This window comes from Bacillus rossius, chromosome 16 (genome assembly GCF_032445375.1).
Source record: "Bacillus rossius redtenbacheri isolate Brsri chromosome 16, Brsri_v3, whole genome shotgun sequence".
Taxonomy (NCBI): domain Eukaryota; kingdom Metazoa; phylum Arthropoda; class Insecta; order Phasmatodea; family Bacillidae; genus Bacillus; species Bacillus rossius.
This window is the reverse complement of record NC_086343.1, coordinates 15,032,857-15,059,978: the sequence shown is the minus strand read 5'-3', so window position 1 is coordinate 15,059,978 and position 27,122 is coordinate 15,032,857. Positions and strand designations below refer to the sequence as shown.

The 27,122-nt window shown below is 39.2% G+C and overlaps 1 protein-coding gene across 2 annotated transcripts in view; it reads right to left on the bottom strand.

Annotated features, from left to right (window-relative positions):
• LOC134540424 (follistatin) overlaps positions 1–27,122 on the bottom strand; it is a 208,758-nt gene that overhangs the window by 102,500 nt on the left and 79,136 nt on the right. For both annotated transcript variants that reach the window (XM_063383163.1, XM_063383164.1), the window contains exon 2: positions 14,018–14,206. In XM_063383163.1, the coding sequence (XP_063239233.1) occupies positions 14,018–14,206 (189 nt within the window). The remainder of the gene's footprint in view (positions 1–14,017; positions 14,207–27,122) is intronic.

Genomic DNA, 27,122 nt, shown 5'->3' with positions numbered 1-27,122 from the left:
TTATGTAAAAAAATAATAATTTCAATAAACTATGTTCAACATTCTTAAAGAGACTTTAAATCCTCTACTACCAACATCCTATAAGCCATCAAGACCACCATATTGGAAATTTGTAATTTTAATGCTAGAGATTCGGGAAAAAGTTCAAAATTCATTAAATAAATTTGTAATCTATATAATGATTGATTAGATCGACTAAGTTCCTTCGTACGATCCTAGATTATGCAAAAAAAAAAATAGAACATAAATATAACCTAATAGTGACAGGTTCGAGGATTAAAACTCCACAAGTTCTTTCACAAAATAAATTTTATTACTTAATTTCTATTCTCATACAGGATCACCTGCGAAGGTTAGCAATCTTACAAACATTTAGGTCCGTATAGGCGTGAAATGACTAATTCTTAGCTCCAATCGGTTTATACTAGACAGAGACCAGCCAGAACCTTTACTGACATAGTCCTCCTCTTCTTGACAGAGTTTTCGGACACCGTGTTTAACAGTTTGCTTCACATCGTTAGAACTGTAAAAACTGCAGCCGATGTCTTGAATGCACACTTCTTCACTTTATCATCGAAAGGATACGGCTTTCCATATATACAGTCCAACCACAAGTTATATTTTAATGGACCGTTTGTTGCTACGTCATCAGTAAGCTGATTTATTGATGATATCAGACAGGAAATTATCAAAGTACAAATGTCCTTCGACTCACCTAACGTGTTTAGATAATAGTAGTCTTTCAACGTTCCACGAAATGCAGACTGCGCCAAGTAGAAGCCATTATCGTTTACTTGTAATGCACCGAACATAGTCTTAGGTTTATTTTCATGTTCAGATGTCATAGCAATCGGTTGCTGCACATCTGTTTTCTTGCTTGTACGCTCACGAGTCACCAATCTAAACCGAGAAGTCGAACTTTCTACAGGCGCACGGACTTCACCTTTACAGTTTTTCGCATGTCGGCGCAAATCATCAATTCGAGTAAACCATTTATGACACTCATCACAGCGTAACTTCATGCGAGAAGGATTCTTCGTACATCTACTTCTCTCATGTGTCTGTACATCATGTGCAAATGCAAATGTCATATCGCAGTAGCCACAAGGATGCCTAGTTGAAGACTATACGAACCAGATGTCGATGTAACTGTAGGTGTACCATTTCCAGGCATACTCTTATGCACATCAATGCATCGTTGTTGTATAGAAACCTTTACTTTCTGGCGCACTGCAGGGCCTTTGCATGTCTCCAGGTGATGCTTCAAATTAGCATTTCTTGTAAATTGCTTGCGACACTTAATACAACCAAACATTTTACGATTAAGGTTCTTAGCACATTCTCTCTTCTCGTGTCGTCGAGCATTGCTGATGTTTGAGAAAATCTTGTCACAGTAACGACATCTATGTTCGTTAGTTGTTGACGATTCGCCATCCATTGAAGTCACCATCGAGGGCGAAACAACGTTCGTCGAGGTTTCCTGTACAGCCAGCACTACCAGCATTAAAGTATCATCTGCTGGTGGTATCACGTCTGTTGAAATCTCCTCCAATGTTGACGTCGTCGTTGCCAACGGGATCTGCTCCCTCTCCATCGTAGCTGTCGTCAAGGTTCCCGTAGACGATGGTACAACGTCCATCGAGTTCAACGTTAAAGACGGTAAAGATGCCATCAAGTTCGCAAGAACAGGTAATTACGCGACTTATGCACCAGAAGAAACAAACTAGGTGATCCTTACACCGTCGACGACAGTAACAAACTGAGTGACCTACTGTCTAGGACTCGCTTAGATACATGGACCGGATGGAATAATATGCTAGTCAAATCAAGAACAATTTATTATAATACTAGAGTCAAAACAACATTAAAAATAGAAGCACCATCAACAAAAAGGAAGCAAATTTGGGAAGCACCACCAACATAAAGGAAGCACATTTTGGAAGCACAAAAAAAAAAAGGCAGCACATTTGGAAGCACCATCAACGAAAAGACAGCACATTTGGAAGCACAATAAAAAAAAAGGAAGCACATTTGGAAGCACAATCAAAAAGGCAGCACATTTTTGGAAACACCGTCAACGAAAAGGCAGCACATTTGGAAGCACCGACAACGAAAAGGCAGCACATTTGGAATCACCGACAACGAAAAGGCAGCACCATCATCGAAAAGGCAGCACATTTGTAATTGGCTCCAATATTCATTGGCTCCAATATTCATTGGTTCCATCAGTCTATTGATTCCAGCAGTCTAGTGACTCCATATGTCATTGGCTCCTACAGCCATTGGCTCCAACTGTCATTTGTCTCATCAACTCCAAATATATTTGGCTAGAATTCTACGAGGCTAAGAGACTATGAGGCCACAAGGCTACGAGTCTAAAAGGATCTAGCTGGTCACGAGTTATACATGGCTACGAGACTGCACGGCTAAAAGACCGCGTGGCTACGAAACTACATGTCTTTGAAGCTACAAGAATACAAGTCTACTCGGCTCAATCTACTCCAGCAGTATTATGTTATTAGATTGCATGACTACTTGTTTACGTAGCTACAAGTCTACGATGCTCCTTGGCTACATAGCTACAATTCTACGAGGTCCAAAGACATCATGACTACGCGACTACGAGCCATGAGGTTACGAGACTACGCGACTACTAATCTTCAAGTTTACGAGACTGCAAGGTTACAGAGCTACGAAGCTTCTAGAACACAAGTTTACGTGTCTGAGAGGAAACAGGACTTCAAGTCTGCATGAGTTCTTGACTACGAAGCTACTCGTCTACAAGACTCCAATTGTTGTATCTTTCTTCGACGGAATTTTCTCTTTTTGCTCCAACTGCACCATCAGCTTTATGTTACTGGCTTGTACTAGAACTCTATCTTTGCTCATCAATAAGAAGTTCACAAGCTAGCTGAAGCTATTTATGTATTTTTTGTAATTTTTTTTTGTTTTAAATTTTTTATTAATTTATTTTTATTTTTTAATTTTTTTAATTTTATGATATTAAAGAAAACGTGTGGCGGTTTTCTCCGAGTGCTTCTGATTAACCTGGTCAATATTATGGTGGTTTTATGCATGTGCTCCTGATTATTCTTATCAATATTTTGATGGTTTTTTCCGTGTGCTTGCGATCATTCCTGTGGTTTCGGTCAAAGGTCAAGGTCACACCCATCCAAGATGGCCGTAGTGATGTCACAATCCAAGATGGCGGCCCGTGAGAAATCTGAGAAGCACTAACAGGAAGGACGAACTTCCTTCTCCTTGGAGACTAGTGAAGCCATCCTTCTTATGCGATCGATAGTAAACATCCCGCATCCCGCATAAAAGAAATAAATAATATTTACCTGCGAGCAACACGTGGCGTCATCTGTTGTTGAAAAGCGGAAATACTTGCAACAAGTACCTTTGCATGAGATAAATTTACTCTCACCACTGAATGGTGCTATTTTAGTCAGTTAGAGACATGAAGTTTCGTAGCCACGCGGCCAATTAGTCAAGCAGTCTCGTAACCATGCGTTCTGTAAGCTTCATAGTCATATAGCCTCGCGATCACGTAACCTTGAAGATTTGCAATCGCATAGTTTCGTAACCTCATGGCTCGTAGTCTCGTAGTCATGATGCATTGGAGCCTCGTAGACTTGAAGCTACGTAAGCAAGTAGCCTTGTAATCTTATAACATAAAGCTGATGGTGCAGTTGGAGCAAAAAGAGAAAATTCCGTCGAAGAAAGATACAACAATTGGAGTCTTGTAGACGAGTAGCTTCGTAGTCAAGAACTCATGCAGACTTGAAGTCCTGTTAATCTCAGACACGTAAACTTGTGTTCTAGAAGCTTCGTAGCTCTGTAGCCTTGCAGTCTCGTAAACTTGAAGATTAGTAGTCGCGTAGTCTCGTAACCTCATGGCTCGTAGTCGCGTAGTCATGATGTCTTGGGACCTCGTAGAATTGTAGCTATGTAGCCAAGGAGCCTCGTAGACTTGTAGCTACGTAAACAAGTAGTCATGCAATCTAATAACATAATGCTGCTGGAGTAGATTGAGCCGAGTAGACTTGTATTCTTGTAGCTTCAAAGACATGTAGTTTCGTAGCCACGCGGTCTTTTAGCCGTGCAGTCTCGTAGCCATGTATAACTCGTGACCAGCTAGATCCTTTTAGACTCGTAGCCTTGTGGCCTCATAGTCTCTTAGCCTCGTAGAATTCTAGCCAAATATATTTGGAGTTGAAGAGACAAAAGACAGTTGGAGCCAATGACTGTAGGAGCCAATGACATATGGAGTCACTAGACTGCTGGAATCAATAGAGTGATGGAGCCAATGAATATTGGAGCCAATGACAAATGTGCTGCCTCTTCGATGATGGTTCTGCCTTTTCGTTGTCGGTGCTTTCAAATGTGCTGCCTTTTCGTTGACGGTGTTTCCAAAAATATGCTGCCTTTTTGATTGTGCTTCCAAATGTGCTTCCTTTTTTTGATTGTGCTTCCAAATGTGCTGTCTTTTCGTTGATGGTGCTTCCAAATGTACTGCCTTTTTTTATTGTGCTTTAAAATGTGCTTTCTTTTTGTTGGTGGTGCTTCCCAAATTTGCTTCCTTTTTGTTGATGGTGCTTCTATTTTTAATGTTGTTTTGACTCTAGTATTATAATAAATTGTTCTTGATTTGACTAGCATATTATTCCATCCGGTCCATGTATTACGCGACTTATGCACCAGAAGAAACAAACTAGGTGATCCGTACACCGTCGACGACAGTAACAAACTGAGTGACCTGCTGTCTAGGACTCGCTTAGATAACTTTGTGATGAAATATGCAGGTGCGTGCATTGCGTGTCCATTTCATATGTCGAATTTGCTTCCAAATGTGCTGCCTTTTCGTTGATGGTCCTTCTATTTTTAATGTTGTTTTGACTCTAGTATTATTGTAAATGGTTCTTGATTTGACTAGCGTATTGTTCCATACGGTGCATGTATATATAAGCGAGCTCTAGACAACAGGATGCTTAGTTTGTTACTGACGTCGTCGGTGTAAGGATCACCTAGTTTGTTTCTTCTGGTGCATAAGTCACGTAATTACCTGTTCTTGCGAACTTTATGGCATCTTTACCGACTTTAACGTTGAACTCGATGGACGTTGTACCATCGTCTACGGGAACCTTGACGACAGCTACGATGGAGAGGGAGCAGATCCCGTTGGCAACGACGACGTCAACATTAGAGGAGATTTCAACAGACGTGATACCACCAGCAGAAGATACTTTAATGCCGGTAGTGCTGGCTGTACAGGAAACCTCGACGAACGTTGTTTCGCCCTCGATGGTGACTTCAATGGATGGCGAATCGTCAACAACTAACGAACATAGATGTCGTTACTGTGACAAGATTTTCTCAAACATCAGCAATGCTCGACGACACGAGAAGAGAGAATGTGCTAAGAACCTTTATCGAAAAGTGTTTGGTTGAATTAAGTGACGCAAGCAATTTACAAGAAATGCTAATTTGAAGCATCACTTGGATACATGCAAAGGCCCTGCAGTGCGGCAGAAAGTAAAGGTTTCTATACAACAACGATGCTTTAATGTGCATAAGAGTATGCCTGGAAATGGTACACCTACAGTTACATCGACATCTGGTTCGTCTAGTCTTCAACTAGGCATCCTTGTGGCTACTGCGATATGACCTTTGCATTTGCACATGATGTACAGAGATGAGATAAGTAGATGTACGAAGAATCCTTCTCGCATGAAGTTACGCTGTGATGAGTGTCATAAATGGTTTACTCGAATTGATGATTTGCGCCGACATGCGAAAAACTGTAAAGGTGATGTCCGTGCGCCTACTGTTGAACTACCTGTAGAAAGTTCGACTCCTCGGTTTAGATTGGTGACTCGTGAGCGTACAAGCAAAAAAACAGATGTGCAGCAACCGATTGCTATGATATCTGAACATGAAAATAAACCTAAGACTATGTTCGGTGCATTACAAGTAAACGATAATGGCTTCTACTTGGCGCAGTCTGCATTTCGTGGAATGTTGAAAGACTACTATTATCTAAATACGTTAGGTGATTCGAAGGACATTTGTACTTTGATAATTTCCTGTCTGATATCATCAATAAATCAGCTTACTGATGATGTAGCAACAAACGGTCCATTAAAATATAACTTGTGGTTGGACTGTATATATGGAAAGCCGTATCCTTTCGATGACAAAGTGAAGAAGTGTGCATTCAAGACATCGGCTGCAGTAATTTACAGTTCTAACGATGTGAAGCAAACTGTTAAACACGGTGTCCGAAAACTCTGTCAAGAAGAGGAGGACTATGTCAGTAAAGGTTCTGGCTGGTCTCTGTCTAGTATAAACCGATTGGAGCTAAGAATTAGTCATTTCACGCCTATGCGTACCTAAATGTTTGTAAGATTGCTAACCTTCGCAGGTGATCCTGTAGTAGAATAGAAATTAAGTAATAAAATTTATTTTGTGAAAGAACTTGTGGAGTTTTAATCCTAGAACCTGTCACTATTAGGTTATATTTATGTTCTATTTAATTTTTTTGCATAATCTAGGATCGTACGAAGGAACTTAGTCGATCTAATCAATCATTATATAGATTACAAATTTATTTAATGAATTTTGAACTTTTTCCCGAATCTCTAGCATTAAAATTACGAATTTTGAATATGGTGGTCTTGATGGCTTATATGATGTTGGTAGTAGAGGATTTAAAGTCTCTTTAAAAATGTTGAACATGATTTATTGAAATTTTTATTTTTTTACATAAAATTAAACATTATTGCATCGATCGGGTATCGAACCGAGGACCTTGGTCGATATAATAAATCAATATTTTTATTGTCAATTTATTTAATGAATTTTGAACTTTTTCCCGCATCTCTAGCATTAAAATTACGGATTTTCAAGATGGCGGCCAAATGACAAGATTATGGGAGTCACAGCAATAATAATAAATGATTACTGCACTCTAGCGGGTAAGAATTAAACTAACATGGTGTCAGCGCACTCTAGCAGACATTACAATGATGATGGCTTCCAGCAGACGAGGACAAGATGGCGGACATGACGTCATGCTAACTGGCGATATATATGCTATGACATAAGTGGTGGGGGTCAGTCTACCAGAACCCACCACGGGGGATGTATCGGTCGCCATTTTTAATTTTTTTTTGCCCTCATCGGGTTCGAACCGAGGACTCCGAGCTCCGTGTAGTAAATGTATGTTTTTTAAATATTTTTATTAAAATTTCATTATTTTTTTTTATAAATTTTAAAAAATTTTCCATTAATATCGGATAATAAGTAAAAAGTTAAAGATGACGGCCGTAACGGAAATTTCAACGGTGACGTCATTATCCATGATGACGTCAGGGGCTTATCGGAGGCTGTAGACATGTATGCTTAAGCCTATATATGGACATTTCTAGCCGCTGGGATTTTTAAGAACTAAAAACGGGAAATTTTCCCTCGAGACGGGAATTTTTCTCTCGAAAAGAGAAATTTTTAATTTATAAAAATTTTTGAGATTTTTTGGCGGAATTTTTTTTTACAAAAAAATGGAAATCTTGGCGAATATTGAGGAGTTTTGGGCAAATTTTGCCCTTTTTTTGTGGCTAATTTTGACAAGTTTTGAGGGTCAAATTTCAAGGTACTACTTGTCCCGTTACGCTGTGTCCCGTTACGCTCATCAAAGATGGCGACCGGAACGTGACAATTTTTCGTGCGTGCAGCTCCTCTGGCTCCTCCCATTGGACCCTGTTTCCGGAGCCCCTATTATATACTACTCATAACCGCGAGCAAATGGTATGCGTGAGTGTTGTCGGGGTTTCCCGCCTGCGGGCCGTGTTGTGGTATTCTCTAATACTAACAAGCCACGGGCGCTCTCTACAACCAGGGTATCAATTTACAAGCTCCCCAGTTGCGAGGCTATGCCCATCAGTGACAGAGCCTGCGGTTCAGCTAGTTCATTCGTGTGGCCAGTGATTGTAGCCTCGAGCACAGGAGCTTGGAAATTGAGCTGAGCTGAGGTCGGACTCCCCGCCTGTGGCTTGTCAGTATTTGAGAGTACCACAGTCGGTCCACTGGTGGGAGAACCCGCCATCGCTACCGCCGAACCGAAGTCGTCAACATGGCGGACACACGTGTTGCAGCATAAACATACATACATATATATATATGTGTGTGTATATATGTGTATATATATACCATTCGTAAACTTGGGGGGGGGGGGGGGGTCAACACCAATCTTAATTGGCACGCCAAATATAGAAACTAAACTTAAAAAAGTCACTGAAAGGATTAATCGTAACTTTAAAAATATATTACAATTTTGACATTAATGCTTTGATTACAAAAAAAAATCCTTGTAATTTATGTTGTGCTTTGATGGCGCATTGGCAAAGGGAGCGCCTCCAAATCACATATGGTTATTTTTGTTCGGGTTCAATTCCCATCACCCCATCACCAGAAAAAAATATATATATTACACTATAAGTTACATATTGTATATAAAGAAGAAATTATTTATTAATGTTTTTTCTGTACCCAATATCTGTAATACTTTTTAATACATTGCTAAGTCTATTGGTTCAGTTAATTCATACTACGTAGCCTTAATTTGTTACTTATAGAACAAATAAATAATAAAAACACAACCTGGAACAAAACGTTAAATATAATTGAATACACCTATGTTTGTTGTAAGTAAATAAGTTTCCATATATTATCCATGGATAAACAAATCATTTATATGTAATGCACCCCTGTTAAATGGATAAGCGAGATTGTTTTGTTTCACTAAGAATTTAAGAATGATGGGCCATTACTATTGCGTTAAAATGTGCTAGTTCCTTGGTATCAGTTGGTAAGATATTTTTTTTACAATTTTTCAAACTAGTTGAATTAGTAACTATCAAATTTAAAAAAAAAATAATTCGGTAGCATTTTAAAATCGTAACGTTAAATGAGCATATTATTTCTGTGAATTATCTCGATGAATGTTATAGTTAACTCATAAAAAAAACTACAATAAATCAGACCCCATTTCCATTAGATTCATTTTTACTTAATATTACTGGATTTTCACAAAGTTAAAAAGTGCACAGTATATTTTTATATACAGTATATTAAAACACATTTTTTTGCATTTTAGAGGAATATAAGAAAAAAATAAAAAATATCCATTCCTCAGCTTACATAATTTTAGATTCCACTACCGAAATGTTCGTGTCATTTCAGTATTTGGTCAGATTATAGCAATGTGTTTATTTCTACTCATATATATGGCTACATTGGTCGGCAACTATGGATGTTTTTTTTTTCTGTTGGCACATTATGTATCGAGTTTTTCAAGAACAGAATACATTATTCTCTACTGATATAAAAATGTCATACCCTCTTTTATACCTATGGGAATGTCAGACGATATGGCAGAAACTAAATATCATGTAAGGCGGGCTTAATCGCATGTCACAAAATTTGTTTGAATACAAATATTACTGTCTAAACTGTGCTTATGGAATATGGTCGGTGATTCCTATTATTAAACTTATTTTAATTTGTTTAATTAATTTATGAAATGAATCTAATCATTTAAATTTCTAAATATTGTATTTACTAAGGTTTTCTTTTAGTTTCCTTGTTCTTAAAACCATGAAGACAAAGCTGTTGTAGTGAACATTTCATTCATTGATGTTGTACCACTAAAGTATTTATAATATCACTCCATTCGTTTTATTGTTTTATTTTCTTTATTATTTGCATGAAAAATTAAAGTTAGTATTGTATTACGCCAAATAAGCGTAACGTCTAACGCGCTTAAATAAGTACACGCACCCATTTTTTTGTATGTTTTGATCACGCTTTCGTTAAATATTCTAACATTGGAATTGGACAATATTTTTATTCGATTATTTAGAATCGCAAATGCTTTTTATGATAAACATAGAATAACAAAATGAGCGACTGGAAAGTTTTAGACCTGCAGTTTTAGGACCTAAGCTGTATTATTAGGACAACTTACAGCAACCGAGTTTCAAAAGTGACTGCGTTTCTTATGTCTGTTACGTGTTGCGTCTTTCTGCTCTAAGGGTCTTGCGTATTGTTTAAAAAAGTCGTCTTATATCATTACGTCACAAACCTGTATATACTCGGCACAAAGTAAACTAATTTTTAATTTGTTCTCTGGTCCATGTACTTGTCGAAAGACATTTATTTCTGCTTGGCTGGGATGAGGATGTCTTATTGGCTTAAAGCCCACCAGGGCGTGGCAAAATATAGATGTGGTCTAATTGCACAAAGCAGCACCAATGCACGCGCCTCTTTCAAGTAACGCATTTTATCAAATGGATCCAAAAAAATTCCTAGTCTATGTTTTTTTGCGCTTAATGAATACACTTTATTATTATTTAATTTTAGTGAGATCTTCGATATTTATAGTGTGAGATTATTTCGCTGCGTTATTAAAAAAAATAGCAATTTTATTTTATTGAAATCTAGTGGTTATTTATATATAAGGTAAAGAGAACTGTTCCTATGTCTGTACAAAACCAGGAAAAGCAGAGCATTTACTAATGGATGTTTTAAACATTAGCAAATTTGACAAGTATATTTTTTTATATTGTTGATAGCAAAATAATATGCATGTTTTGATGACTAGAATATATTGTAATCTAAATTCCTTCAGAGTGTAACCGTATAATGTAAATTAAAACCTTCATTTAAGTATGTTCGGAAAATTTTAGTTCGTTGTATATACAAAACTTATACATAAGACACTATTCAACTTATACACATTTGAAGTGAAGTAATTTTAATGGTAGATATTTAAAAAAAATATCACTTCTATTTCAATATGTGATTATCACCAGAGCCACGATTATTTCACGAATTGTTTTCGCGTCAGGCTACACTCAACCTTGCTGTACATAATAAAGTTCTTTAGTATGCTCATTGGCCAATACCAAAATCAGAGGCTTTCCGTTCCTTGGACTAAGTTGCACACTGTTGGATCTCTTTTGCCCGTTTATCGCTGACCCAGGGTCGTCATGGTTGAGTCGAGACAACTGTGGTACAACCATTTAAGTGAAACAGTATTTATGCATGTTTCAAGTCTACTTTTCTGCCAAATGAATCCGTGAAATCCTCGTGCCTCTAGCTATCACAGATGCCCTTGGAAGACAGCAAGAACAACAACACAAGAAAGGCAATCTGTAGGAGAGACCCGTGCGTTTCGCTCGTTCGTTTGGCGCCAGTCTTGACTTGGTCGGTTTTCAATGCACCCGAGCCAATGCAGCGCGCTCGCTGGATGCAGTTTAGCGGCAGTCATTTCCCAAGGAAGAACTTTGAGGGCACGCTGTATACCAGTGCTGTTTGCGCAGCATTGGCTTCATTGGGAGGCCGTTTCACCTATTTGCCGGGACTATTCGCAGCGCCGTTTATGACGTGAATACGTCTTATAACCCGGTATGCCAGTTTGAAAAGTGGAGTGTAACATAAATATGATAGATTTTGACCCGTTATAAAATATAAACCAGACTTCATATATAATCGAGTTAAGCTCATCTACAGGGGGGATGAGTATTTGAACATGCGTCATTATAAAATGTTTATGTTAACATTTGAAGGTCACTACGAGTTATAGGCAAGTTTCTCGAACGTTCAATTTCGAGTGACTCATCTATTTTGAGAGCAGGTATTGGACACACGCATTAACAAATTTGAATCAAATGAAATTATTTTTGTGCAGAAAATAGTGAACTATTTTTAAACCACGTTTGAAAAGTTTTAAAAACAAAGTTTACGATATAACAACTGTGAATCAAAATTATGAATGATTGTGCGAAATAATTAGAAAGTCGAGGCATATTGGGGATGTCACCCGGCCTAGTTTCGAACTCACCATTTACAACGAAGTATTCGCGTTAAAAACTTTCGGCCATGCCCCGACACAGCCTACCCCAATATTTTTTCCTTTTTTTTTTTTTTTTAAATTTAACTTGCGCTTAACCTCTCATCGACAGCGAGGTGATAGGAGACGGCAATACACAACGACACTGGCTAAGGCTATTCGCGGTAAACTTACAGTTCACACCGATAAGGGCCACACCCGTACTGTTCCGAACCATATTGGAAGGATTTATATATTACGTTAATAGAGTATATTTTAAATAACGCTAACTTAATCTAACCTAAAGTAGCTTGGCTTCTGGGTTGCAGTCGCCATCATCAGGGAGCAGTTACCTACGTGCCTCTAGCAGTAGGTAACTGCTCCCTGATGATGGCGACTGCAATGTCGACCGAAAAGTCGGTGAACTATTCTCCAAGGACACGGCTACAACCCAGAAGCCAAGCTACTTCAGACAATGACCGTGAAAGCCTGCGAACATTACTAATCTAACCTAGCCTACTTTCCCCCCGCCCCCCGCCCCCCCGGAAAAAACAAAGAACTATTATTTATTACACTGACCGAACCTAAACTAATCTAATATTTTACTTCAGTAAACTTCAGAATTGTTCGAGTTGTGGTTTTGGCTTCCATCCCTGTGAACTGTAAGCTATCCGCTATCCACGCAGGAATCGGCCATAGCCTACAGCAAAGAACCATCCCAGAATCTGCCTATGAAGTGATTTCCGGAAATCATGGTAAAATCGAAACCAGGTCGGCCGGACTGGGTTCTCGAACCCGGGTCCTCTGGAAGTGCGAGTGCATTGTGTTACTACTGCGCCACCTCGCTTCATCGCTCAGTCGACTTTACACAGTCGTGGGCGATAAGGACATCGCGTTCAGGAACTACACAGCTCAGGCTGATGGTGGCACAGCTGATTTCTCGCCCGACGATGGACCAGTGTTTTTTTTAAAAGTTCAAAGAAAAAACATACACTCTATTACTCCTAACTTAAATAGAAGATTTCCGGCAAGTAAAGTTTTCTTTCAATCAGCATCTCACGCACTGCAGCAAATATCTTATTCAGAAAAATGGTGGGAAAGATTCAGTTCAAGTTCGTTTGCGTTTGTGATGGAAAGAAGGCAAACCAGTCACAAAAATCCGACATTGGATTATTTGATTTATGCTAGAGTTTACAGCTGAACCAGGTTAAATAGAAAATTTATAAATAAGAGTTTCAATGTTTTGCACGTAAATACTAAGATAACGAGGTAGAGCGGTTTGATAAGACACTGAGCTCGTATTTGGAAGTACCTGGGTTCGAATCTCGCTCGGGATATTTTATCTCGGTTTTACACCTCAATTTACCCAAACACTCCGGGCAGTGTGAAACCTGCTAGTATGGTTCCTTAAAATGTACGCCATTCCAATTTATCTACGTTGTGCTGGTTGTGGCGGCCATCTGTGATGGCGTAGCTGTCGAGACGGTTAAGCCCTATCCGCTTCGTCACCGACCAATGGCATCGCGAGGCGCTGGGCTATTTACCTATATGAAGGCCCTCCCCTGGAAAGAGTAAAAAATTAACTCTTAAAAACCAAATTTTAAACTAATCTGGAACTTAAATTACGACGATGGTTTTGATAGTTTAGCTTTAAAAAAAATTAATATTCGGTCAGGATAAATCATCTGCTTGTATGTTTTATAACTGCTTGCGTTAACATCCGTAATTATAGTGGCAGTAACATATTTTAAATATATTTTTTTTTTAAATTACATGCTGATAAAGTTTTATTTTTTTTTATTTTTCACATTAATGTCAATATTTTTAAAAGAAAACTAGACAAACAAGCAAAATATGAATGAAAACACAGGCGCCGGACCCCGATGGTCGTGGAGCCTTGGCCGTTCGCTCGGCGGGATCGAACCCGTAGCCGGGTTGGCGTTTCCTCGGGGCGCCTGCACTCGTCACTCACTCCTCGGCTCTGACGAACTCGACGTCAAGTGCCGGCCGAACGAGACGGAGAGCGAAACGCACGCGGGTTCACCCCCCATGCCCACAAACAACGAGATATGGGGGAGCCGAGGTTCAGGGGGGGGGGGTAGGGGGGTAGGGAAGGATACACACCTTTGCAAGCAAAGCAATGCACCCCACCGCCAAGCACCCGCCAGAAGAAAAGAGTACCAGCGTCCATGTCTTCGGGGCTCCACGCGGTCGCGACGTTGTGCGACGCGCAGCACTCCTCCTTGGTAACCTTCTCGCTGAGGAGGTCCGTGCAGCGGCCGCTGCGCACCATGGCGGACCAGCAGTTCCCCGCTGCAACAAGGGCGGAGGCCCCGACGAGTCAAAACCCCACGACACGGGCTTCATCAGAAGGCAGTAGTACACCCAGGGCAGCAACTAGAGTCTCTGGCACCCGGGGCATGAATTGATTCATGCGCCCCCCCCCCCTCTTTTTTGCACATACCACACTAATAAAGCGGGGGGTCTGGGGGCCCTCCCACGGAAATTGGTGCTATTTAAACATTTTCTGTACCTACGTGTAACAGTTTCTGTGCTACTGTAACTTCCATGCATGAACCCACTAGTAGGAATTACAATGCAAGCGATTTCGGCGCCCCCACAGCTTTGCGCCCGAGGCGTATGCCCATTTTGCCCCCCCCCCCCCCCCTAGTTGCGGCTCTGAGTACACCCACGTATTTTGACCTTTAATCGTTTTGCGTGAAGTCATTTGACAGAAAGGAAGAGTCTTTTTAACCTTTTGAGGCACACAGAAATATATATCAAAAATAAATTAGAATCAATTGTGTAACATTTTAGCAGACGTTGGCGGAAAGAAATAATTAAAGCAGCCAATGTCGCTTGTTCTTGTTAGGATCGCCAGATGGCAGCACAAGGCTTACTCACGCGAGAGGTGTTTCGGCAATACCACTGAAACATTGCAAATAAGTAGTAACATTTTTCAAAGTGGCATCATAGAAATACTACTATAAAACAAAGGGTTTTAAACGACAGACAGTAGGTACACTTAAAGTCGTTTGACGAACAAGCAGTATCACTAAAGTCGTTTGACCGAATATATATATATATATTTTTTTTTTTAACTGACAAGGCAGTGGAGGCAAAAGTCCTTTTGCAGAAAGTCGTTTAACTGATAGTAGACCTAAACTCGTTTGACCGACAGGCATTGGGCCTAAAATCGTTTTGCCAGAAGTCATTTTACGAACAAAAAGTATACCTAAAGTCGTTTAACCGAATGTATTTTACCCGACAGGCAGTAGGGCTAAAGTTCTTTTGCCGAAAGTCGTTTAACTGAGACAGTAGACCTAAACTCGTTTGACCGATATTCAGTAGTCCTTAAGTCGTTTTTTCGAGTCATTTATAAGACAGGCATTAGGCCTAAAGTCGTTTTGCCGAAAGTTATTTAACCTATATGTGATTTGAGCTACAGTCACTTCCCCCAAAGTTGTTTCACCAACATTTCGAACAAATAACCTTCGGTCTTCTGTTTTTTACAAGCATAAGTTTGGACAAGAAACTGTGTGCAGACTTCAAACGTAGCCACGCATCCTCCTCCCTCCTCACTCCCAGGCAAAATAAATACACAAAACTATAACTTTAAGCATAAATCTTCGCTGTGGATTATTCCTTTGGGCTTGATTTAAGGTTATGTTTCCATACATGAGTTATCGTTGATGATTTAACAATCGATACTTCTCGTGTCTTAAGCATGTAGTTAGTAATTCTCAACAGATAAATCGCTGATCGTTTATGACATGTTTGAATTGTGCTACTGAGTGGTTAAAAAAAAGTTATAACTATTCGAGCAATGGGTTCTGGATGTCGAACCGGAGGGGTATGCAATCCTGGACAATGTCACGGCCAAAATCTTGGATGATCTTGACCCCGTCGACCAACTTGTGTCTGCAATATTGTATTCTATGAAATTCCAGGTAACACCATCTTGAATTCGTATGCTGGTGGACGTTGTCTTGTTTTCGTCTGGTAGTAGTTGTCATCTAATTCATAACAACACTTGTAGGTAATGGCACAACACGACTTTACATACACGGGGCAGAACACATTAGGAACAATCACCAGAATCGAAGATTTCAACTGCTAGCAGACGATGACAAGATGGCGACCATTAGCAGACAAAGACAAAATGACGACCACAGCATTTACTCTTATTGTTGTAACTGTCTCGTTGTTGTTAGTACGTGTTGTTATTTTTTTCATGACTAAATTCCTTTTGAAAGCCTTGTGCTGTCTGATATTTTAAGTTTGAATGTGTTCGTCTGTGGTGTCGTCGTTTTGTTATCCATAATACCGGTTTAGATTAATCGTAGGGTTTATCTGTTTGATATCAGGTGATTTAGACTTGTTTTCTGTGGGTTTGTGTTTTCATTTTTATTTATTATTTTGCTTTTGTGAATTGTTACCATGACAAACGGCGGGAAACTGCAATGGCGTATTTCCAAGAAATTGCGTTAAATCACAGAGGCTCTTACCTTGCCGCCCGTCTCCCCAACTTCATTGGCGCGCATTTCCTGCTCCGTCGCTCGTTCCCGACTGCCTCGCGAACCTCCTTCCGGCACGTCTGCGCGTCGCTCCGTGACCTCTAAGACGCGTGTCTGAGCCCCAGCGCGAGCGTTCGCCGAACTGCAGTTTGTGTTGTGCAGATAAGGCGCGAGTAAATAAAAGATAAGGATGCACTAAAAAACAGTCTCTTTCGCTGTGCGTCCTCGATCTGCACCGTAGAATAAATGTTGACTGTCAGGCTAGACGGTTCAGGATGTTGGGAAGTTGAGCTCACGGTGAATACGACAGGGAAGGGGCGTGACGAGAAATAAATCGTGGGACAAACATCACGTCACAGGCTGTCGGTTTGTTGACTGCCGACAAAATCATTCCGCAACGTCCCGCTCATAACTCTTACGGGTCGGCCTAGTCGATGGTGGATTTGTGTTTAGTGAGCCAGGATTATAAGAGCGACGCACGCCGGTGCTTCAAGCGTGGTGTCGTCTCTAAGAGCAAAGCTCTGAACTGGTCTTCTCGTCGTGCATAGGGCAAACATGAGTGGTGACCCTAACATTATGTGGCGGAGAAATTAATGTAAAGGCGTAATGCAAAGTCCCTTTTTGTGCTCTCAAGAACCTGTACAGGCTGTTGCCTAAAAATTGATCTGAAAACACGCGTTCTAACCATTTTTGTTCTTCCAAAAATTCAGTTTAAAAACTTCATACGGGAACATACATACTCATCCGCCCTCAGCCGCGGATTCATTTCGCTACAGGCTAGACTCAACTAGCTATACATAATCAAGCCTTTTTATAGTTTTCATTGGTTCATACCAACGTTAATCTGGTTCAGGGTCGTCAAGGGCGTATCAAGACCATTGCAGTTCAGCCATTAGAGACAGAAAAATTCGCGAATTCGTTTCATGATAAGCTAAAATTGAAAAAAAAAAATTAACTCTGTGCTGTTTTTACTATAGGTTAACAGTTTATGGGAAGGACTCTTAGTCTTTCAGGAAAAAACAGTTACCAAATATGTATCAATACACTTTCTAACGTGTTGAGACGTTTCACAATTCTGTATCTAATGAACAGGTGACATTTCCCCGAGTATGTAGAAATCTTACCTAGAGGTAATTGAAACAACTGATTTTTTCGGCCTTTGTCAATCAACGTAAAGCAGATATATACTGTAATTTATTTTGTAAATGGAACAGAATTATTTATGCAAAATTACAGATTTTTTGTATATTTGTACATTTTCACGAAAACATTTGTATCACTACAAAATATGGTTATTGCAGTAATACTGGGCTCGTAATCTTACCCGGGCATTTACGCTGTGTTGACCTCCAATTGTTAAAGTTATAAATTAAACCGTTCCCTGTTATAATTGTGCACATTAATAAGCATAATAAAACAAAATAAAGTACAATAATTGAATATCTGATTATCTTTTCCACGATTTTAAAAATTATTCTTGAATGCAGCATTAGTTAAAATATTAAATTATATGCCGATTTTTCTTTAGAAATACTCAGAATTATCTCGAAAAACGTGTTTCATATATGCAAAAAAAAAACCATAGCCTTGAGTTGTACAAAGTTACACTATAATTTTCTTGTAGTAAATTACAAACTATTTCTTGGCAACTGGTTTCCAAAAGGAACCTTGTGTAAAAGTAAAGAATTTTTTTGTTCTGTGTACAGATAGCTGCTAAAGTCTACTGCAGCTGTAGAGTGTCCACCCCTCGGCGGTAAGGTGACCTTGAGAGGTGCAGTCTCCCCAGGGCTTGCCAAAATACACGGCCGATGCTCGCGTCTCCTCGGCGGACCGGCTCTCGCTGCGCGCGGGGGAGAGGGATAATCTCTGGCGCCGCGCCAACACACCTACGTGGATGACACACGAAAGACGCCGAACGCCGGATGCCCGGGCCCATCTCCCATCCCCCCCCCCTCCCCCATGATCCGCCCGCAAACCGCCAAACTGCACGGGTCCAAGTTCGCCAGGCCTGGGACTCCGGACGCGCGCGAGAGAGCTGCCTCCTCCGCAGGCCTGCCAACCCTCCCGCTGCGGCGGGTGTCTGTCTCTCCCGTGGGCGTGGCCAGGATTTCTCAAGGGTGCTGTCATAACTTAGAAACACATAACTTAGAATTTTCTAAGTTATGACAGTTCTAAGTTGTGACTTTCTACGTTATGACGTTTCTAAGTTGCGTGTTTCTAAGTTACACGTTTCTAAGTTATGACAGTTCTAAGTTGTGATAGTTCTATGTTGTGACTTTCTACGTTATGACGTTTCTAAGTTGTGTGGTTCTGCGTTGCGTGTTTCTAAGTTACGTGTTTCTAAGTTATGTCAGTTCTAAGTTGTGTGTTTCTAAGTTACGTGGATTTTTCCAAGTTTTCTAAGTTATGACAGTTCTAAGTAGTGACTTTCTAAGTTATGTGGTGTTCCCGATTTCTCAGAGAGGGGGTGCCAAATGAAGCTATAACAGGGATAAAGTTTTGATAGACCTGTTTTTTGGGATCTGAGGGGGGTGGTATGGAATGCTTCCCCCCCCCCCCCATATATTTTACGTCCACATAAAAGCGGCTGGTTCTGTGTTCCTCATTCAAAAAATTCCAAAAGATGATGCTTTAATGCCATTTTTGGCTATCTGATGATTAGTTTTTTTTTTTTCAAAACGTGAAATTTTTAAATACAACGTTAAATTTAATAAAATTCATTGGACATACGGCATTGCAGTTTTGCACTGTTTGTCATGGTAAAAAGTCATAAAAGCAAAAAAAAATAATTAAAACATGAAAACATAAACCCACAGAATCTTTGAACCTACGATTTTTTTTTTCAGTCCCTTGGTTTCGCATGTTTATAAATTATCAAATTTTACTAGAAAAAAAATTCGCAAGACTCCGCAATATCTTCTGTTCGTTAGCTTGCGACGTGTGAGACGTCTGCACTGGGTTACCTGACATTGTATTAGAGACGTTAGTTTTCTGGTAAATGTATTTCTGGGAAAATTATATCAACAGTTTTGTACAAGCATTACCAAATAACAAAACAAGTAAGTGATTCATTAGGTGGTAAAGAAATAAAAATTATATACATACGGGATACTCTACAGTTTTATACTTACTTTTTAACTTCATATATTTTAACCTGTATCGTAATATAATGGTAACGTAAAATTTTACAAGTGGTGTAAGTTCGTAACATAGGATACATACTAAACACAGAACATGCGTACCGAATTCAGCATAGAAATCTTGTTTTATTATCTAAGTATATCAACCTATCTTTAATTATGTAAATCTATGTTAGTAGTGAAATAAAAAAAATTCTGAAAAAATACGGTTTTTTCCCCAGAAAATATACCGATCGAGAAATTTTCCTCGGAAAATTTCTACTTCGATACTTCTTTGGTTGAGAATTTCTAACTATCCCACAGTTCTCCGGATAATTTGTGAGCCAACAGCAGAATCAATACATATGTTGACTTACTTGAATTTTAACCTATCGCGAAATGAATTCCAGATTTTTTTTCCCGGCCTCTAATTATCAGGTACGTCTCAGCCATTTTTCATTTTAAAAATTTAAACAAAAGCCACACTGCGTACTGAAAAGAAAAGAACTTGGCTGGAAAAGGAAACAACTACGGAAACGTTATTGTGGGTTTATTTCAAAGTTTAAAACATTAATAAACTGTAAAAACACTCAGAAACTCGTGAATACAAAAAACTGCTTGGAACTTTTGTATAGCCGTGTTCAGCCCTTTTTGAACAATAGTGCGGTTATTGTTTTAAATGTGTATTATGAAAAATGTCTGAATAGCGCCTGGTATTATTTAACATGTAAAACCCTATTTCAGTGCACTCACATAGGTTTGCAGGTAGGAACGGTCGTTTATTTATAACTATTGTTGACCATAGTCTAATATGTGAGGCCTCTATCAAAAACATGTGTTATGGAGGACGATATAATCTCACAGCACTTTGAGCAAAAACTCTGCAATATAATAAAACTGGGTAAGTAATACATTCCTTTGCCTTAAATTATGACTGTGAACTTAGTCTCATTTTTTCTTTTTTAATAATAATAATCTAACACTTTCCTAGTTATGTGCAGATACGTTTTAAGTCATAACACGTCTAGACAATGCCAGTGCTGGATTCCAATGCGTTATTTTTTTTCAATGCAATGTCTTTCAAAGAAAGTGCACTAGACGTTATCTCGGTTAACAACTTTCTCCCACAACATTTACTCAACCCCGCAGGAAGCTGTTGCTGCAGCTCCATTGTCCTTCTGTGGCTGTTTCTTCGATCTTCGCTCTTATCCTCGCACCATGCGGCGTTTGTTTCACCTGCATCTCGCAACTCCGTGTAAACATCGTCTGAAGTTAAAAAAAAAAGACACTGATTACAAGCACAATGTTATAACGCGACTGCGTGAGCTTTGCACGATAGAAGAGCAAACATTATAGGCATCGTCGTGCGCTTCTCTGGCGGCGAATGTAGTAACTAACTGCAGGACGCCAGCCTTAAGGGGAAAATGTTGAAATGACTAGCAATATGGATGGTTGTAAAAAGCGGAAACGTAATGCAAATTGCTGTGTGGTTGGGCGCGGTGATGCTTACAGATATATACAATCAGATATTGTGTTTTATACATTCCCAAAGCGGAAAACTGAAGAGGAACGACTAAATTTGTGGATTTAAGCTGAAGACCTACCCAGACAAAAATAATTAGGCCTACACTGCTTATTAAGTATGAAATGCCAAAGTTAAAAAAGTATGTACACCTTACACTATTAGAAAGTCCGTTAATTTAGACACTAAGTGGAGATTATGTTACTAGCACGCAAATAACATAGTTTGCTTAAATTCGTGTATTGTTTCTTTAGCTTAGATAGTAATGGGAAGACATGTGAAAACATGTTAACATTCTGAATATTTCGTAAGAGAAGTCATAAATTTTCATACTAAAGCAAGCATGTCTGTTTAATAAATAAAAAAAAATTCTGTACAACAACATAACAAATATTTACTTATACGGATGTCACATCCCGTGATAAATTATTTAACTATGGTCCGTGAACTTAAGGCTAAAGTTTTGCTATCACTATTCAGTAATTTCTAAAAGTGTAATATCCTTTTATTTTTATATCAAGTGTTTTTTTTGTCTTCTACAATATTTGCTACAATCACGGGGATAAAGCACAACCACAACATGACCAGTTCCAAAGTTTACCGACTTAAAAGGTTAGGTTAGGTTAGGCCATTGTAATAAATAATAGTTCTTTAATTTTTTGGCGGGAGGGGGTTAGGTTACGTTAAGTTATCGTAACTAAAATGAAATGTTGGTTCAGTTAGGTTAGCGTTATTAAAAACACTCCATGACTAAAATATATACGTCCTTGCAATATGGAGTTTTTTTACGAGCGAACGCCAAACTTCGCACAACTTCGGAATTGTTCGCGTGATTTAAGCTGTACGTTTTAACTAATATGATGTCATTATTAAATAGCAAACAATAAATGAAATGAATGTAACTATTCATTTATTGAGTTTTGAGGGTAATGTGTTTCGAGAGAATTACAGAATCGAAATGAGTCAAATACAAACAGCTACATTTCAGGTCGTGTGTGACATAAACAATATGTGGGGCGCGTGTCGTTTTCAACACATGTGTGTATTTCATATACATGTAGCTTTACGGCAGTACGTGTGTTTTTGTTGTATGAGTGCGCACGCATGACAGAATTGAATTGAATTAAATATAAGAGAGAGATATATAAAGATAAAAAGATAGAGGAAGTTAGAGGGATATAGAGAATGAGAAAAAGAGGTAAAGAAATATATTGATATAATATATAGAGAGACATATAGAGGTATAGGTATATCGAGAAGAGATATAGAGGGATATATACATATAATAGAAATATCTAGAGATAATGAGAGGTGTGTGTGTGTGTGTGTGTGTATGTATATATACACAGAGAGATAGAAAATTAGAGAGATGCTTTGTAGATGTGTACCTACTTCAAATTCCCAAAAAAAAATTGAATGAGGCATTGCATCGCATGCCGGGTATTAGGTAGTAAAATTATAAATGCATGCTTTTGATAAGGCTACTATCAAAATACTTGTTAAAAACTTGTTCAGAGATGATTTTAGAGATAATTTAAGTGAACAGTCGCCATAAATGTGCGTTTAATGCGCGACTAAAATCCAAGCGAGGCATCAAAAAACCAAACGCTGTTGGAAATTAAAGTTTCGTTACTTTCAGCCCCATCGCTGTCTATTTAGGGACCTTTTCGTGACTTTCGTGAGCAGTCCGGTTTCCTTACTTTTTCGTGACTTTCAATACTTCTGTGACCACTTAGACAACCCTTTTTTTTTTTGTATCTTGTCGCCAAACAATGCGAATTTGCTGGTCCCTAACCACCACGATTCCGGGCAACCTGTTTGCGGTCCACAGCTGTTTGAGAAAAACGCAGGGTCGTAAAGGGGTGGAGTCAGAAAGAATGGGGGAGGGGAAGATGGGAGGAAGGGAGTGTGAACCGAGGAGTATGTGCAGGCAACAAGTCCGAGACGGAAATAGAACGGCGGGCTCACAAAACTTGACTGACGCGCCAATATGCGGCGCCTGCATTTTTTTTTTTTTTTTTGGCAAGCTCAGCTGTGCCGCCTAGTGGCGGACCTAGATCCTAGTTCTGGGGAGGGTAGGATAACCGGAGGGGTTTCGGGTGGTATTTAAAAAAAATAACTATTTTGAACGCTATTCTAAAGTCTTGAAAAGAAACTATGCATTTATCTGGTTTTATGGGTGCTAAAATTAAAAACAAAACAAAATGCACGTAGTACAGTAGCGCTAAAAAAAAATATCAAAATAAATTTTGCAAAAAAAAAAATTGAATGAACTTCAAAGGTCAGGGGCGGACTTCAGTAGATGTTTTTTTTTGTGACCCCTACCGGGCTCTGAGGACGAGGCTCGGAATATGATGCAATTGTAAGGAGGAGTAGCTGAAGGGAAAGTTCAAAATAACGCGTTGGTAGAGTCAAAAGGGGTGAAGGGATTGAGAAGCAATAATAGAGAGGGAGAGAGAATGTTTACGGTGCATAGTAACAAATTTATAACAATTTATAAACCTCCTTTCTTACTGTTTCTATCAATAAGACGCTTAGAGCTCGGTTCCCCACGCATTGGCGGTAATTTCTTTTTTTTTGTTAATACTATTATTATTTAGTTACGTGATATTCCTGAAAAATTACACTATAGCTTACTTGCATTTTATATTCCGTCTAAAATTTTGTCAACAGATATTTACTAAACAACATCTAATAGCAGTAAAAAAAAAGTCGCTCCAGTGTTAATGATTTCGATCATTTGCGTGACATTTATTACAGTTGGAAAATACCTTTTAGTAAAGGTCTGGTGAGAAAATTTGTGACAAGAGAAGTATGGGAATAGATACACTGGGAAATCTCTTAATTAATAGTACTGACAAAGAAATTAAATAACCAACATTGTTTAAGAGACCTAATTTTAAGTTGAAACGGAACTCACGTGTAATAGTAAGAAGATCGCCGTGTCTCCCTTACTATCCATTTAACAACCCTTAATGTGATCCGGTATGATTAACTTTAGAATTAAGTTTAGTTTTTGGGAACTCAGGTAAGGTTCCTACTGCAGTAGCTAGTAACTAGCAACCGAAATATAATTTCGTCTTCTTGCGGTCTTTTTTTTTTTTTTCCTCCTTCGAGAAGAGAGACCCTTCGTCACTTCCATCCCGAGAGCTCTGTAAATATAATAAAACTCCCGTGCGCGAATATCCCAATTTTTTTTCTTTTATTATTTCGACGCGACGGGCATATTTTGAAGAAAACGGCTCCACCAGACAGCGTCTTTCAATTTCCTGCCAACGTTTACCGAAATCTTTTCCTCTCCCCCCCCCCCCCCCCCCCACAAACACACACACATTCACACACCTCCCTCTCTATCACACTTGCAGACCGTGCCTACTGCTCCAACTCCCGCTAGGTTCCCTGAATTCCCCCTCCTCTTGCAACCGTATTCCTTCCGAAATCTCTACTTCCCATCCCTTCCTCCCAAATCCTCGCCGTCCTCTTTCCCGCAGACTTCGTTCCCTGGCCAGACCGAGCCGCGGGCCAGGTGCGTCTGTGTGTCTGTGTGTCTGTGTGTCTAGACGGCGGCGGCGGCGGCGGCAGACCAAATAATATCCGCGTTCACAGACGCCGTTCCAAATAGAAAATTCCCCCCTCGACACAAGCTCCGCGACATAATCTTGAGCACATTTCTTTCACTTTCGGGACGGACAGGGCGAGAGGGAGAAAAATAATACCAAGTGCAAGAGGAGGAAAAAAAAAAATGCAAATATCCGCGTGAGCGGGACGAACTCATCTTTCGGGTTTTGCTACCTCTCTTTCTCTATGTTTTTTTTATTATTCCTTATCTGCTTGAAGCCCAGAAACGCAGCTGCGCTTGCCCCGCTAAAGATTCAAAATAAACGGTTTGATGGGGAAAAAATTACAATTTTTGAAAAGAGTCCGATAATCATGTGTTGCTTTGCAAGTGGGTACCACTGGTACTTATATTGAGATCTACTGCTGAATTTAAGACAATTCACGTGAGACAAACATTTGAGTATTGCAAATGCATTAAATTCTAGTTATTTTTGAATATAAAAAAACTACATACTCTTTCATATTTTTCAGTTGAAAAAAATTATACTGGGCTCCCCAAGCCATGTTTTACGGCCAGGGGGGGGGGGATAATGGGTCCGGGTTGGTCGTAAAAATTGAACGAATACAGAGTCGTTAAGCGGACCTACTTACTAACACAATGTTAGCCAGAGCATGCGAAAAGAGAGTACGCTCCCGGTTTTTTTAAATCGTATTCCCGGACAAAAACAAAGTGTTTTTGCGTCTTTTTGGCGGAATGCGCAGGCGAAACCAGTTGTCTTCAGACGCAGCGGGATGGGAGAGACAAAAAATATATACCTATATATCGCTCGTTAACGTCATAAAGTGGTAATGTGTGACAGCCTACAAGACAATGTTCCTTGGCTAGGATAGACCTTTTTGGGACAACGTTATAAAAAATATTTAGCTAACTGCCTGGTTGGGAATATTTCGCGAACATGGAAGTTTTTTATTTTTAAGACTAGTTGCCAAAATACTTTTTGTAAATATTCAAACGATGATAATGATGATGGATTGATCGGTGAAGAGGCCGGTTTGGATTCCAAGTCATAGCCGCGGGAGGGGGGTGGCAATTGTCCATGGCTTTCCGTTGCCTTCCGCAGCAGGAAGACAATTTTCCAGCTGGTGAATAATTCCCGACCCAATCAGTGCACACAGAAAAAAAAATTCTCTGTATTTTACAAAAGGTTCCTTTGAAACCAACAACACATGAGCTTGATATGTTTTCATTTATATGAAATACATTTTTCAAGATAATACTGAATATTTCTTACAAATTTGTGTATACGTCTCTACTCTCAAAAGCGTTGAAATTAACGTGCAGTCTTTTAGTTGATTTCGAGCCTCTTTTGGAATATTATTTGGTGTGGTTTTAATATTTTTTTGTGGAGGAATAATAAATGCGTAGGTGCGCTGCGCCATTTAACCACAATGTTCAAAATCGTGGGGCAAAGTTTTCATATCATAAAACGTCCGTAAATACTAAATGCTAATTGCGAAATGAATCCGCTGACAATTAGTCCATGCACTGTGAGAAATGTTTTGTAAATTTCCCAAACACGTGATTGTTAATTTACAATACAAATATGGTACATTTCCGATGTATTGGATTTAAAGTTAAAAAGATTTTTATTACAAGCTTTTATTTAACTTCACGTGTTTGTTTGTTTAGTTCAAATCTTGCAAGTTAAATTCAAACCACTTCCGCTTGAGCTACAAGAGCGGAAATTTTACATACCTGTTCTGTTCTTGATGACAATACATTTATTTGATACACACAGATTTCGCCATTTGGAATTTTGGCCGCCATCTTGAAAATTCATAATTATCAACAACAAAAATCTGGAGAAAAAAATTAAAATTTACGAAAAATTAATTTTAATAAAACTTTTCCAAAAACCCATTCCACCATTTTGAATTTTTATACATTTTAATAAAAGCTTGTTTTGTCTCATTTTTAACATTGAATATATTACAGTTTATAACTGAATTGGTTACTAACTTCCGATGCCTATTTAGAAACGTTACCAAACATTTTTTTTGTCTGTCCGAAGATTTAGCGTATGCGGTGGAACTAGGCGACGACTCGGCAAGACAGGGGGGTCCACACGCCGTCAACCGCCGCACTCTATATTTGAATGGGCGATTTCGATCGCTGGCACGCGATTCGCGCCGGCTATATGGGCCCGCGCGCGGCGACCCGGTACCTCCCGGGGCCCGTCGCTCTGAGGGGGCAACAGCCCACACTGTTCGTGCTTTTGCTCGTTATGTTTGAACTAAACTTTATGTGTACGTTCGTTCAAAATCTTAAATCCCCTAAAGTTTCTTCACCGATTGCTTTTAAAAAAATTTGGCACGACGTTGCATTCGAATACGCGCGTGTTTTTACATACCTAAAGGTCACACCTGTGACAGGTTAAAATTTAGATGAAAATATAAATAGGTATATATCTAGATAGAGACATAGTGATACATAGATGTATACATAGAGAGAT